At 34.0% G+C, this 22,415-nt stretch overlaps 1 protein-coding gene across 1 annotated transcript; it reads right to left on the bottom strand.

The window, feature by feature from the left end:
- Window positions 1-147: 147 nt before the first annotated feature.
- Window positions 148-19,782, bottom strand: LOC127834712 (uncharacterized). Its single transcript, XM_052360731.1, has 4 exons — window positions 19,376-19,782; window positions 17,748-18,143; window positions 13,893-14,288; window positions 148-840 (listed from the first exon to the last, which is right to left on the bottom strand). The coding sequence occupies exons 1-4, from the start codon at window positions 19,767-19,769 to the stop codon at window positions 428-430; spliced, it is 1,599 nt and encodes a 532-aa protein (XP_052216691.1). The 5' UTR covers window positions 19,770-19,782; the 3' UTR covers window positions 148-427.
- Window positions 19,783-22,415: the final 2,633 nt, after the last annotated feature.

The raw sequence follows: 22,415 nt of genomic DNA on the forward strand, positions 1-22,415 counted from the left end.
TTGACTTATTGGCTTGATACTTCCCATGTGGCCATGAACAGTAGATGACCCTTTTTGAAATTATAATAAAAACAAAACATGCCATTAAATAACGATTACCAAAACAAATATAACGTCAAATGGGTAGAAAACAAATAACGCATCTGCTAACTTTTGGTTATTTGTAATCAATGTCATAGATATTATCATAATGATATTTGGTGTATTTGCTATATGTATCACTTGTACTGCTATTTTAACTATTTTAAATGATATATAAAGAAAGACGGTTTAAACAAAAATACACAACACGCAAAGGAAGTCATAAGGTTGCTACTGGGCACATACTCTAACAGTCAGTGACTCAAGTACATGTATTTTCAGAACGAATTGTTTGTGAATTGTTCAAAAGCAATAACACTTGCACATAAGCGTCAAAACGGAAAAGCTAGTAAGCCTTGAGGAGAACCCCACTGAACGAAGACCAGCTCTCAAAAGTGTTAGACGACGAACAGTCAACCAGTTTGACTGTGTCCCCTCTAAAGAGGATTATGTACGCCCCGTTGCTTACGCCATAGCTACCGATGTCTGCACCCGGATCTGCACCCGGATCTTGCGGATCTATGGATGCGTGTATCCCAACAGAGACAGCGTTTTTGCCGAGGCTACATCCACACCTATCTACTCTAGGTTCGGCTCTCATCTTCACCAAATGGAAACTGAAATAATACAGCCCTGGAACAGCGCAAGTGAAGCTCCCTGTATTCTGATTATAGTTGCCACCAATGTTGGTGAGGACGGTGCCGAATCGAACGGGGTAATCTATCGGGCCACTGGCTGTGAACGCTATAGCCGCACCGTCTGGAAATATAATATTTATTGCGTATAGTATATGTAGTCAGTTGTAAAAATCTGGTACACTGCACATTCTCCCAATGAGATCTGCCTCGGTACAGTTATTCGACATGCGAACGGATCGCAAGACAGTAAACCTGAAACTTGTAAAATCCACCTTATACCTGTGTCGATATGAAGTTCGATTTGTCAAGTTGGAATAGTCTTTTATGCAACTATAACGAATTATACAACTATAGTCTCACTTAGGTAACATGCATAAATAAATGATGTATACAACCTTCACGTTCACGAGCAAGACAGAGGAATGTTTATTGTTGAAAATCCGAAAGGGTAAATGTTCTGCAATTGCTTAGGTAAAACTTGGTGTTTTACCAGTCACGATTGAGAATTGAAGATGTTCATCTGTACAAAACTGGTCCGCACAAAGTTAAACGCACATCGCTAACCATTGTTTTACAAACTCGGCTGGAAAAAAACTTTTAAACATTTAAACTAAACACAACTAACAACTAACCATGCTAACGTCTATAAGATGACGCCTCATTGTAATTCTAAATGATAAACATGACGCGACTTTGTTAAACTTTTTTGTATAAATCGCACATACATAGAAGAGACGCATTATGTTTTCTGTCTATTAACTGTCTGCACTAATTTTCGTAATGTCATCGTATTATAATTTTCGATCTATGGCTACACAAAACACTATTACGGACATATTTTTAACCATGTGTGATGTACAAATTCCGCTCATTTTTATACATGACAAGTATTTTATTATGCAATGAATGACATTAACTTAATTTTAATATTATGAAACACGGTATATTCTCTATTTCATATACAGCGTTCATATGTAAAACTATTCAAAGAGTGCCTTTGAAATATTCTCTTTAAGGGGAATTTTCACAGATTTTGGCATTGATTGAAGTTTGTCATTAAATGCTTTATATTGTTAAATGCAAAGATTGGATCTAAAAAGCTCCAGTAAAAAACAAGAATAAAATTAAAGAAAGAAAAAAGTAACCCTCAACTGGGCTCGAACCACTGACCCCTGGAGTAAATGTCTATCGCTAAGACCCATCCGTGCTCACACAATAATTAGTGATGTTTTTTTTTTATACATGTACTTTATATAAGCAATCCTCGCAGTATCACAAAATATAACGACAACAACAAAACTCGCCAAATTATTCAATGGTTTTGCGTTGCAACGTTTTATAATTTTCAAGTTTGTAAATCGACAAAATGTGCATATAATGGATATTTTAGAGCATGGTAAATGTTTGGCATTACTGTTTTTGCGTAAGTTTATTGATTGCAAACACTTGCAAACACTCGCCGCTGAACGCACTTTCTTTCCTCCTTAAGTAATAATTGATCTATTCAGTGGTTCATGCGCGAAAGATTGCGGTGGAATATAAGACAGATTTGACACGGAGGCTTCTTTGTGATAAACAATAACGTGGTTATTATTTGATGCACAATATTCAACCAATAATGACATATTCCAATATATTTATTTACTCTGTTTACATTAGAACGATTGATCATTGAATGAATATATTGTTGAAACAATACCTTTCAGGGTGTCAAGATATGTTATCATCTGAGCCTTTAGTAATTCTGCTTCCCGCAGATTTCTTGAGTCGTTCATTAGAACATTTTTGTTTTCTTCCAGTGCCTGCTTTATGTTGAGTTTTGCTTCATCCACTGTCGCCTTTGTCTCACTGTTCCTCTTTCTTTCGTTATCTTCGAACGTATCCATAATGTTGGTAATCTTCTTGTCGAACTTCTCAAGAGAGTCTTCAAATCTCATTATCTTAAGCAACATTTTCTCTTCGCAGTCAAAACGTGACAAACACGTTGGTTCCGATGCCTCAATAGTCCCAAAGAGAAGGAACACAATCACAATATGAGCGAGCGATTTCACGACATCCATCTTTGCTGTCGGTTTGCCTCTCTTGTATTAAATGCCACAACTTCGTTTTTCGAAACACATGTAACACTCAACATGAATGCATGATGTCATTAAAGGTACATGCATGAGTTTGGTAGATATGTATTGAGTTTGGTAAAAGAAATATGTGAACACCTTAAATTAAACCGTATGTTTATTGTAAATCTCGTATCGGATGCACTGTCTGGTATTTATTTCGATGTGGCGAAATGGATATGGTGTCCTCCAAACGACCGGGAGATTCCGAGCTCGATCAGCAGCGCTCTTTAGATCACCTCCTTGACACCACGTACTGGTTCTACCCTTTCGATGCAATCGAGCTACGATAAATAGGTTTAAACTTATTATGAATAATTGTAATTGGGTAATTTGCATTTTGATATCAATTGTATTCATAAAATAAAATAAAAAAATAAACAATGATATAAGATGATAATATTTAAAAGTAAACACGATTTTAATGGGAAAGATGACTAAATGCAACACAGGTAATGTACGTAGACGAATAACTGATAAATAGGTTTATAATTGTTCAAAACCAGTGGCGATGTTTGGTATTACTTTTGCTAATACGGTAATATCATAATTTACGCGAAAAGAACGTGCCATGTAAGCTTTATATCAAAACAATTCAAGCCTTTAATGTAACGTTCTGGTATGTTTGTTTCCACGTTAAGTGGGTAAGTGTTTTCGTTGAAACACATCTTTTCCTTAGTGTACTTCGCGTTTATTTCTCTGAAGGCAGTCATTTTACATCAAGAACTTTCATGGAACGGAAACGGTAAGTGTATTCATTATTGTTTTGGCTCGCTCGATACTCAATACTGCGCTGTTCGTTACTCGTATGATGCAAACTAGTAGTCTACGAAACGGTGTCGAAATAAAGAATGTGTTGCCAGTCCAATGTAATTGAATATGCACGGTTCCTGAATGACTATTTGTATTGATTGTCATCAACAATCGGTTTACTTGAATTCGAATTGTTGAGTAAGGAGTTATGTCCCATCAAGGGCAAATGTAGATATTTTCCAATGTATTCTATTCCGGTATAACATACATGTTTTCATCCAACTGTCAGTAATAGTGTACAGTATACATGTATACTTAAAAAAGCTCTCTTATCTGAAGCAATAAACTAGTCATGTCTTTTTCGTTGAAAAGATGTGCAAGTATATCCATTTACATTTAGAAATGATTCATTGTTTTTTTCTTATTTGACGAAAGTGTACAAATGGTTATAACATGTGCAATCAACAGGCCAACCAATCACAATAAGTGTCGGCAGACAATTAATAGTGGGTTGTTGTTACAGAAGCATCTTTTCCTGTTAAAAGTAATATTTATAATTATTCATAGCGATAGTTATACAAATCCCATGGCATATTTCACGTAAACCCAAAATCTAAATCATTCTTGTTAATAATTTTATTCGTGTTATCTTCAAAGTTATCTTATAAGTTATAATGTGGATATCGCGTTCGATCATTGACCCGTGTCATGAGAAAATGGCTTTTATGTCCCATTCGACTAGCGTAGCTTCAGACTAGCAAGTGCACAGGTTTGTCAGGAGTCAAGCTGTCCGCTAATGAGACCACTAAGCTATGCACTTTGGAGCGTTTTATAATGACAACGCATAATTTTTAGTTTATTGGCTTAAGCCAATGAACTGTATTACTGCAAATGAGAAATACGTCTCGGGTACGTTTTTTTTGTAAAAAGTTTTAACGGATAAATAAATGCATTGTATCTTGCAGATGACTGACAAGTTGTAAGGGCTGGGAATATCGCTAAACTTTGTGACGGCAAACATTTACCTTGTGATTTGGGGCGACACGAGATGGGGTCAAAATATAGTGTTTATATATTAATCTGCAAATTATGTTTGATTGATTGATTTTATTTGGTAAACATATGAACATTACATAGTTACTACATAATGCAGACAATATAAAATATATTATCACAGCAATATACATAGCAAACCATGAAAATGCACACACAATACCAAGGATAACACAAAAAAGAGAAAAATGATTTTCACTTATTTCTATTGTGGTCCTTGTTATTGGTGGCAGTAACCATGAAACAGTCATGTATTAGATTTTAATAATGTATATGTATCAAATATGTACTGTTTAATAAAGTATATTACTGATTAAGAATGAATAAATATAATCACATGTTCATTATTATCACAGAAGTTGCATAAGAAAGTTACACACTGCATAGGTAGTTAATAAACACACTTTGTAGCATACTATAAGTTAAAGAATAATTATGAGATCCTTGCATCTTATTGATCATAAGACTTAAAAATGTATCACAGTATTTTAACAGAACATAAAATTCATATTAAAAATTATACTATAAAAAGCTATAAAGACTCTAAAAACTGTTTCTTGATGGCACCCTTGAAATTGTTAGGTTTAGGTACATCCCTGATGTTTTGAGGAAGATTGTTCCATAAACAGATACCATTATATGTAAATGTTTTAGAACCAAAACTTCCTACTCTTGGTTTGGAAAAACGACCAGAGTCTTCAAATGTAAAATTTTCAGCAAAATGATCAGATTCTGGCTGAGCTACCATATTAGACCTAGTACAACGATTATGTACGCCAGACACTGGCTTAAAATTCTCACCCATATACTCTGGTGCAAGGCCATTTTTAATCTTATGTACATGACAAAGTATGATCTCTTCTACTCTTTTTGAAACAGGCAGCCAACCTAAATGTGAAAACTGTTCTTGACCAACATGTGATCTGTTATCCATATTCAGAACAAACCTAATCATCTTGTTTTGTGTAGTTTGAAGCCTATTTTTAAGTGACTGAATAAGACCAGGGTACCAAAAAGAGCAGGCATAGTCAAAGTGGCACTGTATAAGAGAGATGACAAGGAGTTTTCTGGTGTGCAATGTTAAGAACTTACTATTTCTGTATAGGAACTTTAACCTTGAGTTGCATATTATTTAAAAAAAAATGAATAATTTGAATAAGGATTAAAAACTTCAGAACGTGTGCTCCATAATATAGTGTGCATATAATATTTTGCGTACATAACGAAGTCGGTTAATATAACAACAACAACAACACAACAGCAACAACAACAGCAACAACAACACATTTTTCATTTCTGCTTAAATAAAAATTAAGCGATCGATACAGTATAATAAATAGTAACAAAAAAAGAAAAAGATGCGAACTTAGCTTCCGAACGATAAGGTCGTCCTGTCTCTTAAATAGGAATGATGTTGCCATAACGTTAATTAAAACAAGAGCATAAATAAATGTCTAGCCAATCAGAAATAACATAAACATCCGGGCATTTACTTACTCGAAATATTACAAGCTCCCTTGATAAATATTTCTGATTTTCCGATTGATATTAGATGGTTTGTAATATTTCACCACTTCTCGTTTCATTTATGTGTACTTGTTCTTTAAAAAACTTTTCTGTTTGATATTAGATGAATAAAACATGGAATGTGTCATCATTTCTGTTTTTTGTATATTCTTGATAACGTCATATATGACAATTACGCAAACGTATATAAAAAACGAGTTTAAGGTCTTCTAATCCGCTGTAGCGTTAGGTACTAGACTACATAACAAAGTTTATGCAGAAATAATATTCCTCAAAAGCATAATCAATGTAGAGCCCTTTTATAATACAATTAGTCAAAATGAGCCTTTAATGTGTGATTGTCCATCATGTCATTTCAGTGCAGTTGAAGTTTTACCAACTTAATTTATGTGCAATTTCCTTAACCTTTTGCTTTAATCATTTAATGTTATCACAATGCAGGCATTGTTGTTTACATTATTTACCATCGAAAATTGTATTACCTAAGTACTATAAATCCTATTGCAAAAGCAAGTCTCGACAATTTTAAAACTTCATGTATATTAATTTATTTACGTGTATCGCCCTACGTTAAAGCCATCAATGGTAATTTACTGCTGCTTTGTTTCGAACGAAGGTCGAGTCTGGATGCGGTGGCCTTCTATATAGCCTCCCCCTATCAGTACAGCCTCTACATTATTATTACAGGTTCCGGTCGCACATTATCTCTTATGAATAGGTGGTCCCTTTCATTCAAAGGTTGTGTTCAAAAGCTTGGCAATCTTCTCCACAACGACACTTCACGGTTCGAGGTGAAATACCTTTTGTATTGTGCCATGTACGCAGACAGTTAAGCATGTCAACTGTGGTAGTCTGTAAATGTTATGGAAGCTTTATTGTGGCCATTTTCGGCATTAACAGGATCTCGATGATGATGTTCATTTCTAATAGTCGGAATATGTCCTTTTGGTTCACCTCTTTTGCTAACACTTGTGCCATCCCCTATACCTCATCATGTACGTGTATTCCGCGGGGAGAGAGAACAAACGAAGTTCAATTCTAAAGCACTTAATGTTTTGTAGTGCTGCTGTAAAACGAGGCAGTTAATATTACGGTATTGCTTCTTTATGCCACAATCCGTATTTTACGGACACTTAAGCGCCCATCCTTTGACTGCGTTTGTTGCTCTATCACTTAAGCATAGCTAGTGTCAGGGCTTTCTATCTTGCGTCATTGTGCTCGTCTTTCGTGGTGATATAGGGGGCAGAGGTACAGATTAGGCGATTTGTCTAAGGGGGCAGATTGTATCTGCAGTTTAGGCGCTCTGCATCTGCTACCAGCTGATCATAATTCTTTCTAAGCATTGCTCTACTGTCTTGAACAAAACCAGATATATTCAGTCTGGCAACATTTAACAGCATTATAATAAGAATAAGTACCAGAGCGCATATGCAAACGTTTCGTTATTTTTTTAAGGTACGATTGCCTTTTGTTTAAAGTTACATAAAAACAACGAACCCGTGGCTAGGAATACGCTGTCCTGTTTATATGTGTCTTGTTCTGAGAAAACTGGGCTTAATGCATGTGCGTGAACACAGGCACAGGCTAATCTGGGACGCCACTTTCCGCTTTTATGACATTTTTCGTTTAAATGAAGTCTCTTCTAAGCAAAAATCCAATTAAGGAGGAAAGTGTCGTCCCTGATTGGCCTATGCGGACTGCACAGGCTAATCTGGGACGATACTTTACGCACATGCATTATGCCCAGTTTTCTCAGAATGCGACTAATATAGAAACTCAACTGCTAAACTGCATCATGCCTAGTTACATTTTTACAAGGTGTAAGACACATTATTCAGAAAATGAATAATCTTAACATGCAAAACATGATATTAAGATTTGCCTACTGGTCGTTTGCAGTTATTATATAGTTGTGGATTACGATTTTTGTGTTTTAAATGGGAAAAAAGTAACAACAATGCATTGCTCAAATACTGTCAGTTCCCGCCCAAAACGTGCCGCCATTTTATAATTTATTGGTACAAAATGTATGTTCACTGTTGAAAACAAATTATTACCAACAATTCATTGATAAAACAAAGGAGGTTATTGTGATTTGAAGTTTAGTTATTTATTTGCTGATGTTTTTATTTTTATATTTCTATAAATAGTTATAGGTTGACCTTCTTCTCTTCGTGAAACTGTCTTGAAAATAAACCTTAAACTTACAAAGAATCCTTTTTTTAATTAAAGAATAATAAACGCGTAGTATAGATGTGTGTAAATCGCAGTACAAGATCTTTGGGGGAAAAACGTTATGCGCGTGTAAACAATAAGGGAACAAAGCGAGTGTATGTAGTATCCAGAATTGTATCCAATTAAATAGATGAGGCTGCTTTTTAGACAATAATACAGTTAAGTAGAAACGGTTCAATTGTTATTTCCATAAAGCCATCGACAAATGAATATATTAATGACATCAATGCAAAAAATCCTATTCTGATTTTCGGAAAAGAAAAACTTCAAAGAATGAATTATTGCGCATCATGTAAAAACTATTAAAATGTTTTCGGGCAGGAGGATATTTGCTTGTTTGTGTGTAGATATTTACATCACTTTAACGTTCATATTTTTATCGTTATGTGTTCTTTGATGACCGAACTGTGATTATATGAGTCGTGAAATTTGGGATTTTGTTTCAGAGGTGCTCGTATGACAAGAATGACCTTATCTCTCCTATGCTAATCATTTTCAAGGAAGGTTCTTTCTTGATTTATTTAAGTTGCAGCTATGGTCTTATAGATTGGAAGCAAACTTAGATGTAGGGTTTCAGTGAGGATTAAATTTTGTTTACAAACGAGTGCCTGACATTGTCAAGGTTTTAACGGCACATGTTCAATATTATTTGAATGCTCTTCTTAATTGTTACGACATGATACTATTTCCAGATTCTAACTGTGCCATTTTATAATGTTTAAACTTTAAATAACTTAAAACAGCATTTCGTTAATTTGAGATTAAATTAATTATCTAATTGTTTATAATGAGTAGTTTAGAACCATACTTGAAAACGAATCAAGTATCCGCTATTCTGAGGTAATATGCGATGGATTTTACCATACAAGTTATATTTGCATTTTTTTCTAGTGAAACCGCTATTTTTGTCACGTTACGCAAAGCTATATATTCATTTTGTTATCAATAATTGAGTTCATTTAGTCATTACAAATGCAGCTGTTGTGTTTGACAGTTTATATTTACAAATACACAAAACCTTGTAAAATCATGATGCTGATACTTTCCCCACTATATTAAAAACATATATAAATACCATATAAAAAGTACAATCTTTTGATAGGATGTTGAATGTACGTGTATTGAACAAGTAATAACGTTCAATGCGACAGCGTTATTCATCCCTAAAATGGATCAACGTCGTTCATGCCAAAATGGGTCAGCTTTGTTCATATGTACACTCGATCATCGTCATTCATATCTACAATCGGTCATCGTTATTAGTACCATCCATGGGCCAGCTTTATTCATGCCTTTAAATATTAAAATACCACATATTGCGATGGTGAAAAAAAGTGATAAGAAGCCATGATGTTATCTCCCGTAGTGGTATATTTATTTACGAAAATTTACGTCTGGTTTGAATAAACATGCAATTAAGTACACAAATGCGGTGAATATTTGAGTAACAAGTGACAAAAACAACAACAATTTAAATGAACCTTTTTATGTCCCCCACTGCTATATTGAGGGAAATATTGTTTTGCCCTGTCCGTTGGTTTGTTTGTTTGTTTGTTTGCCCCAACTTTAACATTTTGCCATAACTTTTGCAATATTGAATATAGCAACTTCATATTTAGCATGCATGTGTATCTCATGGAGCTGCACATTTGAGTAGTGAAAGGCCAAGGTCATCCTTAAAGATCAAAGGTCAAAAAACAAATCCAAGGGAAGTAATAAGCTTTAAAGGGAGATCATTATCTGAACCTGCAAAATGATTTTTTTTTAAATCAAAGGGGCGCAGTAGGGGGACATAGTGTTTCTGACAAACACAGTTTTGTTTATTTTAGTTATTAAAACACGTTTTATTTTCTAACTTTATTTCAAAGTCAGGACATTATATTTTAGCGTTTCCGATTGCTAAAATTGCAAATGGCGATTGAAGCTTTCAGCTGGCGATTAAAGTTGAAAATGAAACAGAAAAAGACGTCAACAAATTAAGGTTTCTCCTTAAATTTATAAGAATTCCCTACTATAAAAGAGCTCGGCCAGCAGCTTGAGCATGCACGTCGCGACCCTAATGTTAAGATATAAGACAAGTTAAAATAATTGTGTGCGATATAAAAGAACGAAGTAATGTCCTGGTCCAATGTAGTAAACAATTAAGTTATTTAATATGAATTGTTGTAAGAAAAATCGTATTTATAAGAAGATATTGGAGAACAGTGTTAGTCTAATCTTACAAACTCAATGTAGATACAAAATAAAGAAAAAAATATCTGGTATACTACAAGGGATCACTGAGATTTTATGCACCAACAACATTGAAGAATAATTAGGTTTGTGACTGAAATAACCAAGCATTCCGATTAGTCAAAAGGCATTGCTTGTTTGGTTTTCTGGACTAAGTTGTATACATTTGTTTTAAGAGAGGAGTGCGAAGAATATACTTTATTTGTCAGAAGATATTTAGCCTTTAAGTAAGATAAACATTTATATAACGAAGTTAATAATGTGCAATAACCGCACAATTTTGGACGCAGGTGTTATCGTTAATGGGCACTACATGTCCCGTCAATGCGAGCTTCCAACCGATGACGATTAAAGTTGATAACTCTGATAGTTTCTTAGATATTTCACCAACAAAATTAAAATAAAAAAATATTCAAATAGCATCACTTCTTAAACAATTGAAGCAACAGTTAAAGCTATTTGCGCAGCCCTTCCACGCCTTAAGGTAGAGATATATTATCATATGATATTGCAAGTTAATAATAAAAAATGGATCTTTTACAAAAAAATTACAAAGGGCTATAACGGCTCAATTATGCCTTTCGTACACTGAACTTTCTCCCCATAATAAGTTCCCCGGAAAAGATATCTGACCTCCGGACCTATAGACTGACAGACAACTCGAAACTTGTAAAGCCAACCTTGGGACTTTTTGCGTTGTGTCGATATGAAGTTCGAATAGTTTTTTTGTTTAACAATCACGAATTATACAACTATAACGAACCATTATGAAAGTCGCTATTGAACAACATGCCTACATTAAGGATCTTCACAATCAAAACAGAGGACTGTCTATTATTGAATATCCAAAAGTGTCAATGTTATGTAATAACTTAAGAAAAAGCTAGTATTTCACTACTATGGATTGCGTTCTAGACGATACTTAGGTGAACACTTAGAAAACAGACATGTTCAACTATGCAATACTGATTCACAAAAAAGTGAAATAATTATCGCTCCCCATAGTTTGGTAAACTGGGTTAAATAAACTTTTAAATAATACACAACTAACAACTAACAACAACTTACTAACGTCTATAAGATGACGTTATCGTTCTAAATGAAAACCTCGTTTCGAATGTTGTACAAGTTTATGTGTAAAGCGCAAACTCATAGAAGATGCCCTGTATAAAATTGCAACGCCACTCAACTTTCTTAAATTCCCTACGTATTTTAACTTATACTTTTCGAAGGGATGGCTACACATGAACGAAACACTATTTAGACGGACAGGACAACAGTCAAGCAGGCAGCCATTCAGCAAGGCAGGCAGGTAGGCAGATAGGCAGGAAGGCAGCAAGCTGTCTTGCTGTCTGACTGTCTGACTGTCTGACTGCCTGACTAACTGACTGACTGAATGAATGACTGACCGACCGACCGACCGACCGACCGACCGACCGACCGACCGACTGACTGACCGACTGACTGACAATAGTACAATTAACACAATATCATCACAATTAAATATAGTTCACAGCTAACATTATCATGTAGGCAAAGTTTAAGGTATTTAAAAATAAAAACAACAAAATCGACAATATCATCTCTCCTTGTCTCAGTCTAACCGCATCCCTAAAATAATAGGAAGTGATTAACATGATATAATGCGTGACGTAACGTTTTCATACATATCGTTCAGTATTCTAAGCAATTTTACTTGTATACCAGACTTTCATATTCAGTCATAATTCATTGCAGTTCATATAATCAAAACATATTTATGTAGATAACATACACACGTTTATTTTAATTAAATTAGTGTTATTACAATTGGCATCAACATATTGATAGCTTAAACATATTAACATACACACGTTTCTTTTCATTAAAACATGTGTAATCCAAATAAATATAAAACTAGCATAAGCATTTGAATAACCATAACTGCGCAGCCGAAACAATAGTTATTTAATTGCAATAAATAATAATGCGCTTATTTCAAGTCGTGGTTAATAACTTTGCAAAATCAATTTACTTAAGTGAAACCTTTATAGTTATTTACATCATCAACTCTTTTGATGCAAATCGATTTTACTATATCTCCATTTCTCGGGAAAGAAGGCCGTCAAAAAATACCGTTTAACAAATCACACAAATGCGCGAAAAATTAACAGTTCAGTAAACAAAATATTTGTTCAAAACCAAATCATTACCCGAAGATTTGTTTGTTTTAAATGAGTAACTGCATAATCAAGTTCTTTAATAGAAAAAGGTACGTCAAGTTTTTGAAATGCACATTAACTTTAAATCATTATTTAAACATAACTTTTCTGCTTCAGACTACAATAATCAGGTTATAAATGTTATTAACGTTCTATACGGTTTAATGAGGTTGTGAAAAACTTTGTAATTTCTTATATGGATATTTTATTTGAATGACCATTTGTTTTGAAACATTGCGAGAAGACCATTGGTTTGTGTTTTCTTAATATTTTTTTTAATAAATATTGTGTTGCCTATAACAACACGCTCTCTACTTGCGAATAAAGTGTGTATGTCATATCTTACTTGTACACGTTCATGGCTTATATCTGTTTTACTAGCATTAAAATACGTAAACCGTCGTGCTTCAAATATTTTTTGTAGAATCGCATTTGTAATCAAACCATTCCGTCTGAAACTATGGTCTGTTTGATACATCCATGCTTTTGAAAAAAGGCGTCTGTTACACTGCAAATGGTTTCAATAAAAACTATTCAATAAGTCATAAATTGACGATCTACTTGATTAATCTATATGTTGCACACTATTATGAAGTGACCCATTTATACTTGATATCGCTGTAAAACGGATACTAATACGAGACACAATTAATTATTAGAAACAAAAACTATGCGTAATCATTAAGAACGTTTAAATCATTCATGGTAAAATTCTTCATCCTTTAAAAGCTCTATTCTTTTGTCAACATATTATCAAACACAGACGTACCGTTATAAGAATACATATTTTGCATAAAGCTATTGCCAAATCTACCATTAAAAACCGTAATATTTGGCTTTCCATAAATCGAGTAATTTTACCAAAATAATATTTAGTGATCTATCTACATCGGCTTTAACTGAGGCGGTATTTGGGCAGAAATCAGCGTTATCATTTACAAATAAGTAATATGGTTTCACAAAATTGCACATATATCTGCATTAAATGTGGTATACACTGGGAACCCATGCCCCCATATATAAGTTGCTCATAAATACAAATGATCTAAGATATTTACCAGCCTTGACGAGAACTCCACTGAACGAAGACCAGCTCTCAAACGAATCTGACGGCGTACAGTCGACCAATTGGACTGTGTCCCCTTTGTTAAGGTACAGGTATGCACCGTTGCTCACGCCGTAGCTACCGAAGTCTGCCTGCCCGCTCGGGTCTATGAATGCCTTAATTCCGACAGATTTGGCGTTTTTCCCGAGGCTACAGCCGCATAAATCTATTTGTGGAGATTTTCGCTTCTTTACCAAATGGAAAGTGAAGAAGTACAGCCCAGGAACAGTGCACGTGAAATATCCTGTAGACTGTTCATACGAGCCACCAATGTTGGTTAGGACGGTACTGAATCGAAAGGGGGTATCCAGCGGACCTCCACTGACTGTGAACGCTATAGCAGCATTGTCTGGAACGTAAATATCAGAAGCATTGCACATGTAATTCAAATAGAATTTATAATAATTGCATCTTTAAACTGGATGTATTTCAAAAAGGGCCACTATTTGTATTAATTTAAAATGTTAAGATACAAGACAAGTTAAAATAATTGTGTGCGATATAAAAGAACGAAGTAATGTCCTGGTCCAATGTAGTAAACAATTAAGTTAATAAATATGAATTGTTGTAAGAAAAATCGTATTTAAAAGAAGACATTGGAAAACAGTGTTAGTCTAATCTTACAAACTCAATGTAGATACAAAATGAAGAAAAAAATATCTGGTATACTACAAGGGATCACTGAGATTTTATGCACCAACAACATTGAAGAATAATTAGGTTTGTGACTGAAATAACCAAGCATTCCGATTAGTCAAAAGGCATTGCTTGTTTGGTTTTCTGGACTAAGTTGTATACATTTGTTTTAAGAGAGGAGTGCGAAGAATAATGTGCAATAACCGCACAATTTTGGACGCAGGTGTTATCGTTAATGGGCACAACATGTCCCGTCAATGCGAGCTTCCAACCGATGACGATTAAAGTTGATAACTCTGATAGTTTCTTAGATATTTCACCAACAAAATTAAAATAAAAAAATATTCAAAGAGCATCACTTCTTAAACAATTGAAGCAACAGTTAAAGCTATTTGCGCAGCCCTTCCACGCCTTGAGGTAGAGATATATTATCATATGATATTGCAAGTTGATAATAAAAAATGGATCTTTTACAAAAAAACTAACAAAGGGCTATAACGGCTCAAATATGCCTTTCGTACACTGAACTTTCTCCCCATAAGAAGTTCCCCGGAAAAGATATCTGACCTCCGGACCTATAGACTGACAGACAACTCGAAACTTGTAAAGCCAACCTTGGAACTTTTTGCGTTGTGTCGATATGAATTTCGAATAGTTTTTTTATTTAACAATCACGATTTATACAACTATAACGAACCATTATGAAAGTCTCTATTGAACAACGTGCCTAAATTAAGGATCTTCACAATCAAAACAGAGGACTGTCTATTATTGAATATCCAAAAGTGTCAATGTTATGTAATAACTTAAGTAAAAGCTAGTATTTCACTACTATGGATTGCGTTTTAGACGATACTTGGGTGAACACTTAGAAAACAGACATGTTCAACTATACAATATTGATTAACAAAAAGTGAAATACACATCGCTCCCCATAGTTTGGTAAACTGGGTTAAATAAACTTTTAAATAATACACAACTAACAACTAACAACAACTTATTAACGTCTATAAGATGACGTTATCGTTCTAAATGAAAACCACGTTTCGAATGTTGTACAAGTTTATGTATTAAGCTCAAACTCATAGAAGATGCCCTGTATAAAATTGCAACGCCACTCAACTTTCTTAAATTCCCTACGTATTTTAACTTATACTTTTCGAAGGGATGGCTACACATGAACGAAACACTATTTAGACGGACAGGACAACAGTCAAGCAGGCAGCCATTCAGCAAGGCAGGCAGATAGGCAGGAAGGCAGCAAGCTGTCTGGCTGTCTGACTGTCTGACTGACTGACTGACTGACTAACTAACTGACTGAATGAATGAATGACCGACCGACCGACCGACCGACCGACTAACTGACCGACTGACTGACAATAGTACAATTAACACAATATCATTAAAATTAAATATAGTTCACAGCTAACATTATGATGTACTAGGCAAAGTTTAAGGTATTTAAAAATAAAGACAACAAAATCGACAACATCATCTCTCCTTGTCTCAGTCTAACCGCATCCCTAAAATAATAGGGAGTGATTAACATGATATAATGCGTGACGTAACGTTTTCATACATATCTTTCAGTATTTTAAGCAATTTTACTTGTATACCAGACTTTCATATTCAGTCATAATTCATTGCAGTTCATATAATCAAAACATATTTATGTAGATAACATACACACGTTTATTTTAATTAAATTAGTGTTATTATAATTGGCATCAACATATTGATAGCTTAAACATATTAACATACACACGTTTCTTTTCATTAAAACATGTGTAATCCAAATAAATATAAAACTAGCATAAGCATTTGAATAACCATAACTGCGCAGCCGAAACAATAGTTATTTAATTGCAATAAATAATAATGCGCTTATTTCAAGTCGTGGTTAATACCTTTGCAAAATCAATTTACTTAAGTGAAACCTTTATAGATATTTACATCATCAACTCTTTTCATGCAAATCGATTTTACTATATCTCCATTTCTCGGGAAAGAAGGCCGTCAAAAAATACCGTTTAACAAATCACACAAATGCGCGAAAAATTAACAGTTCAGTGAACAAAATATTTGTTGAAAACCAAATCATTACCCGAAGATTTGTTTGTTTTAAATGAGTAACTGCATAATCAAGTTCTTTAATAGAAAAAGGTACGTCAAGTTTTTGAAATGCACATTAACTTTAAATCATTATTTAAACATAACTTTTCTGCTTCAGACTACAATAATCAGGTTATAAATGTTATTAACGTTATACACGTTTTAATGAGGTTGTGAAAAACTTTGTAATTTCTTATATGGATATTTTATTTGAATGACCATTTGTTTTGAAACATCGCGAGAAGACCATTGGTTTGTGTTTTCTAAATAGTTTTTTTTATAAATATTTTGTTGCCTATAACAACACGCTCTCTACTTGCGAATAAAGTGTGTATGTCATATCTTACTTGTACACGTTCATGGCTTATATCTGTTTTACTAGCATTAAAATACGTAAACCGTCGTGCTTCAAATATTTTTTGTAGAATCGCATTTGTAATCAAACCATTCCGTCTGAAACTATGGTCTGTTTGATAAATCCATGCTTTTGAAAAAAAGACGTCTGTTACACTGCAAATGGTTTCAATAAAAACTATTCAAAAAGTCATAAATTGACGATCTACTTGATTAATCTATATGTTGCACACTATTATGAAGTGACCCATTTATACTTGATATCGCTGTAAAACGGATACTAATACGAGACACAATTAATTATTAGAAACAAAAACTATGCGTAATCATTAAGAACGTTTAAATCATTCACGGTAAAATTCTTCATCCTTTAAAAGCTCTATTCTTTTGTCGACATATTATCAAACACAGACGTACCGTTATAAGAATACATATTTTGCATAAAGCTATTGCCAAATCTACCATTAAAAACCGTAATATTTGGCTTTCCATAAATCGAGTAATTTTACCAAAATAATATTTAGTGATCTATATACATCGGCTTTAACTGAGGCGGTATTTGGGCAGAAATCAGCGTTATCATTTACAAATAAGTAATATGGTTTCACAAAATTGCACATGTATCTGCATTAAATGTGGTATACACTGGGAACCCATGCCCCCATATATAAGTTGCTCATAAATACAAATGATCTAAGATATTTACCAGCCTTGACGAGAACTCCACTGAACGAAGACCAGCTCTCAAACGAATCTGACGGCGTACAGTCGACCAATTGGACCGTGTCCCATTTGTTAAGGTACAGGTATGCACCGTTGCTCACGCCGTAGCTACCGTAGTCTGCCTCCCCGCTTGGGTCTATGAATGCCTTAATTCCGACAGAATTTGCGTTTTTCCCGAGGCTACAGCCGCATAAATCTATTAGTGGAGATTTTCGCTTCTTTACCAAATGGAAAGTGAAGAAGTACAGCCCAGGAACAGTGCACGTGAAATATCCTGTAGACTGTTCATACGAGCCACCAATGTTGGTTAGGACGGTACTGAATCGAAAGGGGGTATCCAGCGGACCTCCACTGACTGTGAACGCTATAGCAGCATTGTCTGGAACGTAAATATCAGAAGCATTGTGCATGTAATTCAAATAGAATTTATAATAATTGCATCTTTAAACTGAATGTATTTCAAAAAGGCCCACTTTTTGTATTAATTTAAAATGTTAAGATACAAGACAAGTTAAAATAATTGTGTGCGATATAAAAGAACGAAGTAATGTCCTGGTCCAATGTAGTAAACAATTAAGTTATTAAATATGAATTGTTGTAAGAAAAATCGTATTTAAAAGAAGACATTGGAAAACAGTGTTAGTATAATCTTACAAACTCAATGTAGATACAAAATGAAGAAAAACATATCTGGTATACTACAAGGGATCACTGAGATTTTATGCACCAACAACATTGAAGAATAATTAGGTTTGTGACTGAAATAACCAAGCATTCCGATTAGTCAAAAGGCATTGCTTGTTTGGTTTTCTGGACTAAGTTGTATACATTTGTTTTAAGAGAGGAGTGCGAAGAATATATTTTATTTGTCAGAAGATATTTAGCCTTTAAGTAAGATAAACATTTATATAACGAAAGTTAATAATGTGCAATAACCGCACAATTTTGGACGCAGGTGTTATCGTTAATGGGCCCTACATGTCCCGTCAATGCGAGCTTCCAACCGATGACGATTAAAGTTGATAACTCTGATAGTTTCTTAGATATTTCACCAACAAAATTAAAATAAAAAAATATTCAAAGAGCATCACTTCTTAAACAATTGAAGCAACAGTTAAAGCTATTTGCGCAGCCCTGAGGTAGAGATATATCATCATATGATATTGCAAGTTGATAATAAAAAATGGATCTTTTACAAAAAAATAACAAAGGGCTATAACGGCTCAAATATGCCTTTCGTACACTGAACTTTCTCCCCATAAGAAGTACCTATTCTGTTCAATGCAATAGCGCTTTGTAGGTTGTTAATCTCTCCTCTCATCTGAGCCTTCAGTGTTTCTACTTCTTGAAACTGCGTATTCGTGCAAACATTCGCTGAACGCACTTTTTTCCTTCTAAAGTAATAATTGATTTTTTCAATTGTTCATGCGCGAAAAAGTGCGTTGGAATGTAAGACAAATTTGACAAGGTGGCTTTTTTGTGATAACCAATAACGTGGTAATTATTTGAGGCACAATATTCAACAAATAATGACATATTCCAATATATTTATTTACCCTGTTTACGATTGAACGATCGATCATTGAATGAATATAATTGTTAAAACAATACCTTTTGTAGCGTTTTTCAGCCTGTCAAGATATGTTATCATCTGAGCCTTCAGTGTTTCTACTTCCCGCAACTGCGTTTGGAGATTTCTTGAGTCGTTCATTAGAACATTTTTGTTTTGATTTATCTCTTCCAATGCCTGCTTCATGTTGAGTTTTGCTTCATCCACTGTCGTCTTTGTCTCATTGTTCCTCTTTTTTTCGTTATCTTCCAATGTATCCATAATGTTGGTAATCTTCTTGTCGAACTTCTCAAGGGTGTCTTCAAATCTCAGTATCTTGAGCAGCATTTTCTCGTCGTAATCAAAACGTGACAAACACGTTGGTTCCGATGCTTCAATTGTTCCAAAGAGAAGGAACACAATCACAATATGAGCGATCGATTTTATGTAAACCATCTTGACTGCCAGTTTGCTTCTCTTTAATTCAAATGCCGACTCTTCGTTTTTCAAGAAACATATAGCACTCGTCCTAAATACATTATGCCATTAAAGGTGCATGCTTGAGTTTGGTTGATTTTTTAGGATATTGTTTCAGAGATATTTAAACACCTAAACTTAAACAGTATGTTTCCCCTAAAACTAGATAAATACTTTTTAAATAGAGATTAGTAGTTGTTTTTGATGCCCATTCGGGTAATTACGTATACTTGACTATATGCTTTCGTTTGCATTTGATAGCAATTGTATTCATTTAACAACTTTTAAACTAAAAAAAGAATTAAACGAACATTTTAAAACGTTTTACTACTACATTTAAACACGATGACTCAAATCGGCACTGGCTAATCAAGTAGTTGAACAACTAAATTGTTGGTCTATAAGTATTTAAAGCAATGATTAAATATCGATTTATAATAACGTGTCCTCCTTGCAAAATATTCTGCATGAACATGGTTAAAAGGAATATAACGTAATGCGATATAAGCTTTACATACAATAACTTCCAACCTTTAATATTTACGTTCCGGTTTGTTTATTTCCAGGAAAATGGGGCGTTTGATAACGTGAAAGCAGATGTTTTCGTTATTTTACATCGCGCACTTTTTACTATGAGGCAGGGGGCAATTTTGGGAAACTGAAACTGTACTCTAGAATGTTAAGCTCACCTGATACATTCCAGAGAATCATAAGATAAATCGATTTAGCGTCCAAAGGAGTCATGAAATAACTGATAAAGCAGCGTAAAATATAGTAAATCTATCTGATAAATGCAGCTCCATGTATTGAGTTTCGTTCATGTCGTCACGCGTTATCATCAAAACACATAGTTTTCGATTATTTATGTATACACGCTTAAGAATTCATTTTGAAAGAAATATCTTCATAAAATATAGATAACTTTAGGACACATTCATTTACTTCTGCCATAGTCTTTAGAAAAATACGTATCGGTTACGTATGAATATTGAAGTTAAAGTATGTTTCAGTACAAAACATTAACTAAAAATATTTGCATCGTGGTACTATAATTATATATTTACATAATTATTATTGTCCTTATTCTGGATTGTAGTTTATCTCAATGTCAATTTGTGTTGACACCAAGCAAACTTCGATGATAAATATTGACTCCAAAATGGTCATGCATATCTTGCAGGTCATTATTGCATAACATTATCTCAATCCGAATTAATATCATTAGCCAGGTAAAGCAATCACGGGCCTTCTTACCGGCGCTCTTATTTATTTCTGTTCTTCTAAAATGGATTCCAAGAAATTTCACCATGTATTTTGTATACTGGAACGTTATTTTTATAGGAAAAAAGATTGTTGTGACTCGGAAAGACTTTCACAATACATGAGTCATTTTATGAAAATTAAAGTATTATGGAAAACTGAAAGTGTAACAAAGAATGCTGCAGCATGCCTGCTTTCCAATCTGCTTCTTTGGTTAATCGTTTGCCGTAAAAAATGCATCCATGAATATATTGTTGTTTCTCATAAATAATAAAATACCTATCGCGCTCTCTTATTTTGTGTTTAATATTTTAAAACTTATTTGATAGAAGTCTGAACAATTTTCGTACACAAATATTGTTTGGTGTAACTTGCTGTGACACAAATTAAAAGCTGCTCTTGTAATTAATGGAAAGCTTAAAGAACTTGATATAATAGTGTTACTCTTTCCTGCAAAAATGTAGTTTTTAATTAATAAAAAGCACACAATTCTCTTTTACCAGACTCAGCGAGCAGTACTTACTTGCAATTTATTTAATTAATGTACATTTGCATTTTTTAGTAATTATAATGTATTTAAATGGACGTGTTCTCATATTTTCGCATTCCAGAAATTATATATAGGAACAATACAAATACTTAGACTCGTAAAAATATATAAATAACAATATCACGAAAGCTGAATGTGTTTTGTTGCAATCGCAGGGATTCAATCCTGCATCGTAAGCGAGTAAAATAATATAAACCAGAAACGCGCATTTTAGGGGTTTCGTCATAATTGTTAATTTTCAGTGAAACATGTGTTGTGATTTAGTATGATTTCTCGTACGTACTGAGCGTGGATGCACTGGATTTCAAAGAGAAGTAATAGTGACGGAGTTCACAGATTTGTTTCACAGAGTTGCCGTTGAAGACCTAATCACTTCGAATGCTATGCGGATAACCACGATTCATGAAAATTCAAGTTTAGGTTTTACGTGTTGAAGACGTAGAATTCAATTTCAGTACTATACAATAATGAAAATGTCCTGCTCGTGAAATTAAACAAGCATAAAGTAGTTTTTGCGTTTGATTTGAGATAACCAGTATAACACAATGTTGTATCGTACATATAAGTACATTGCGCTCAGTGGAGAAATCTTATATTATGTGCTCATGGTCAGTATTTCTGGACTAAGGTATTAGCCAAAGTAGGCGCATGTTGCTCTGTTTTAATATGCAATTAATAAACACAATGAATAAGACATGGCATGTGTCGCAATTTCTGGTTTATGTAGATTCTTTATGACATCATATATGACAATTATGCAAAAGTGTATCGAACAGCGGTTTACAAATCTAATCAGATGTTGCGTAAGGTACTAG

The sequence above is a fragment of the Dreissena polymorpha genome, chromosome 6 (assembly GCF_020536995.1).
Source record: "Dreissena polymorpha isolate Duluth1 chromosome 6, UMN_Dpol_1.0, whole genome shotgun sequence".
In the NCBI taxonomy this organism is placed as follows: domain Eukaryota; kingdom Metazoa; phylum Mollusca; class Bivalvia; order Myida; family Dreissenidae; genus Dreissena; species Dreissena polymorpha.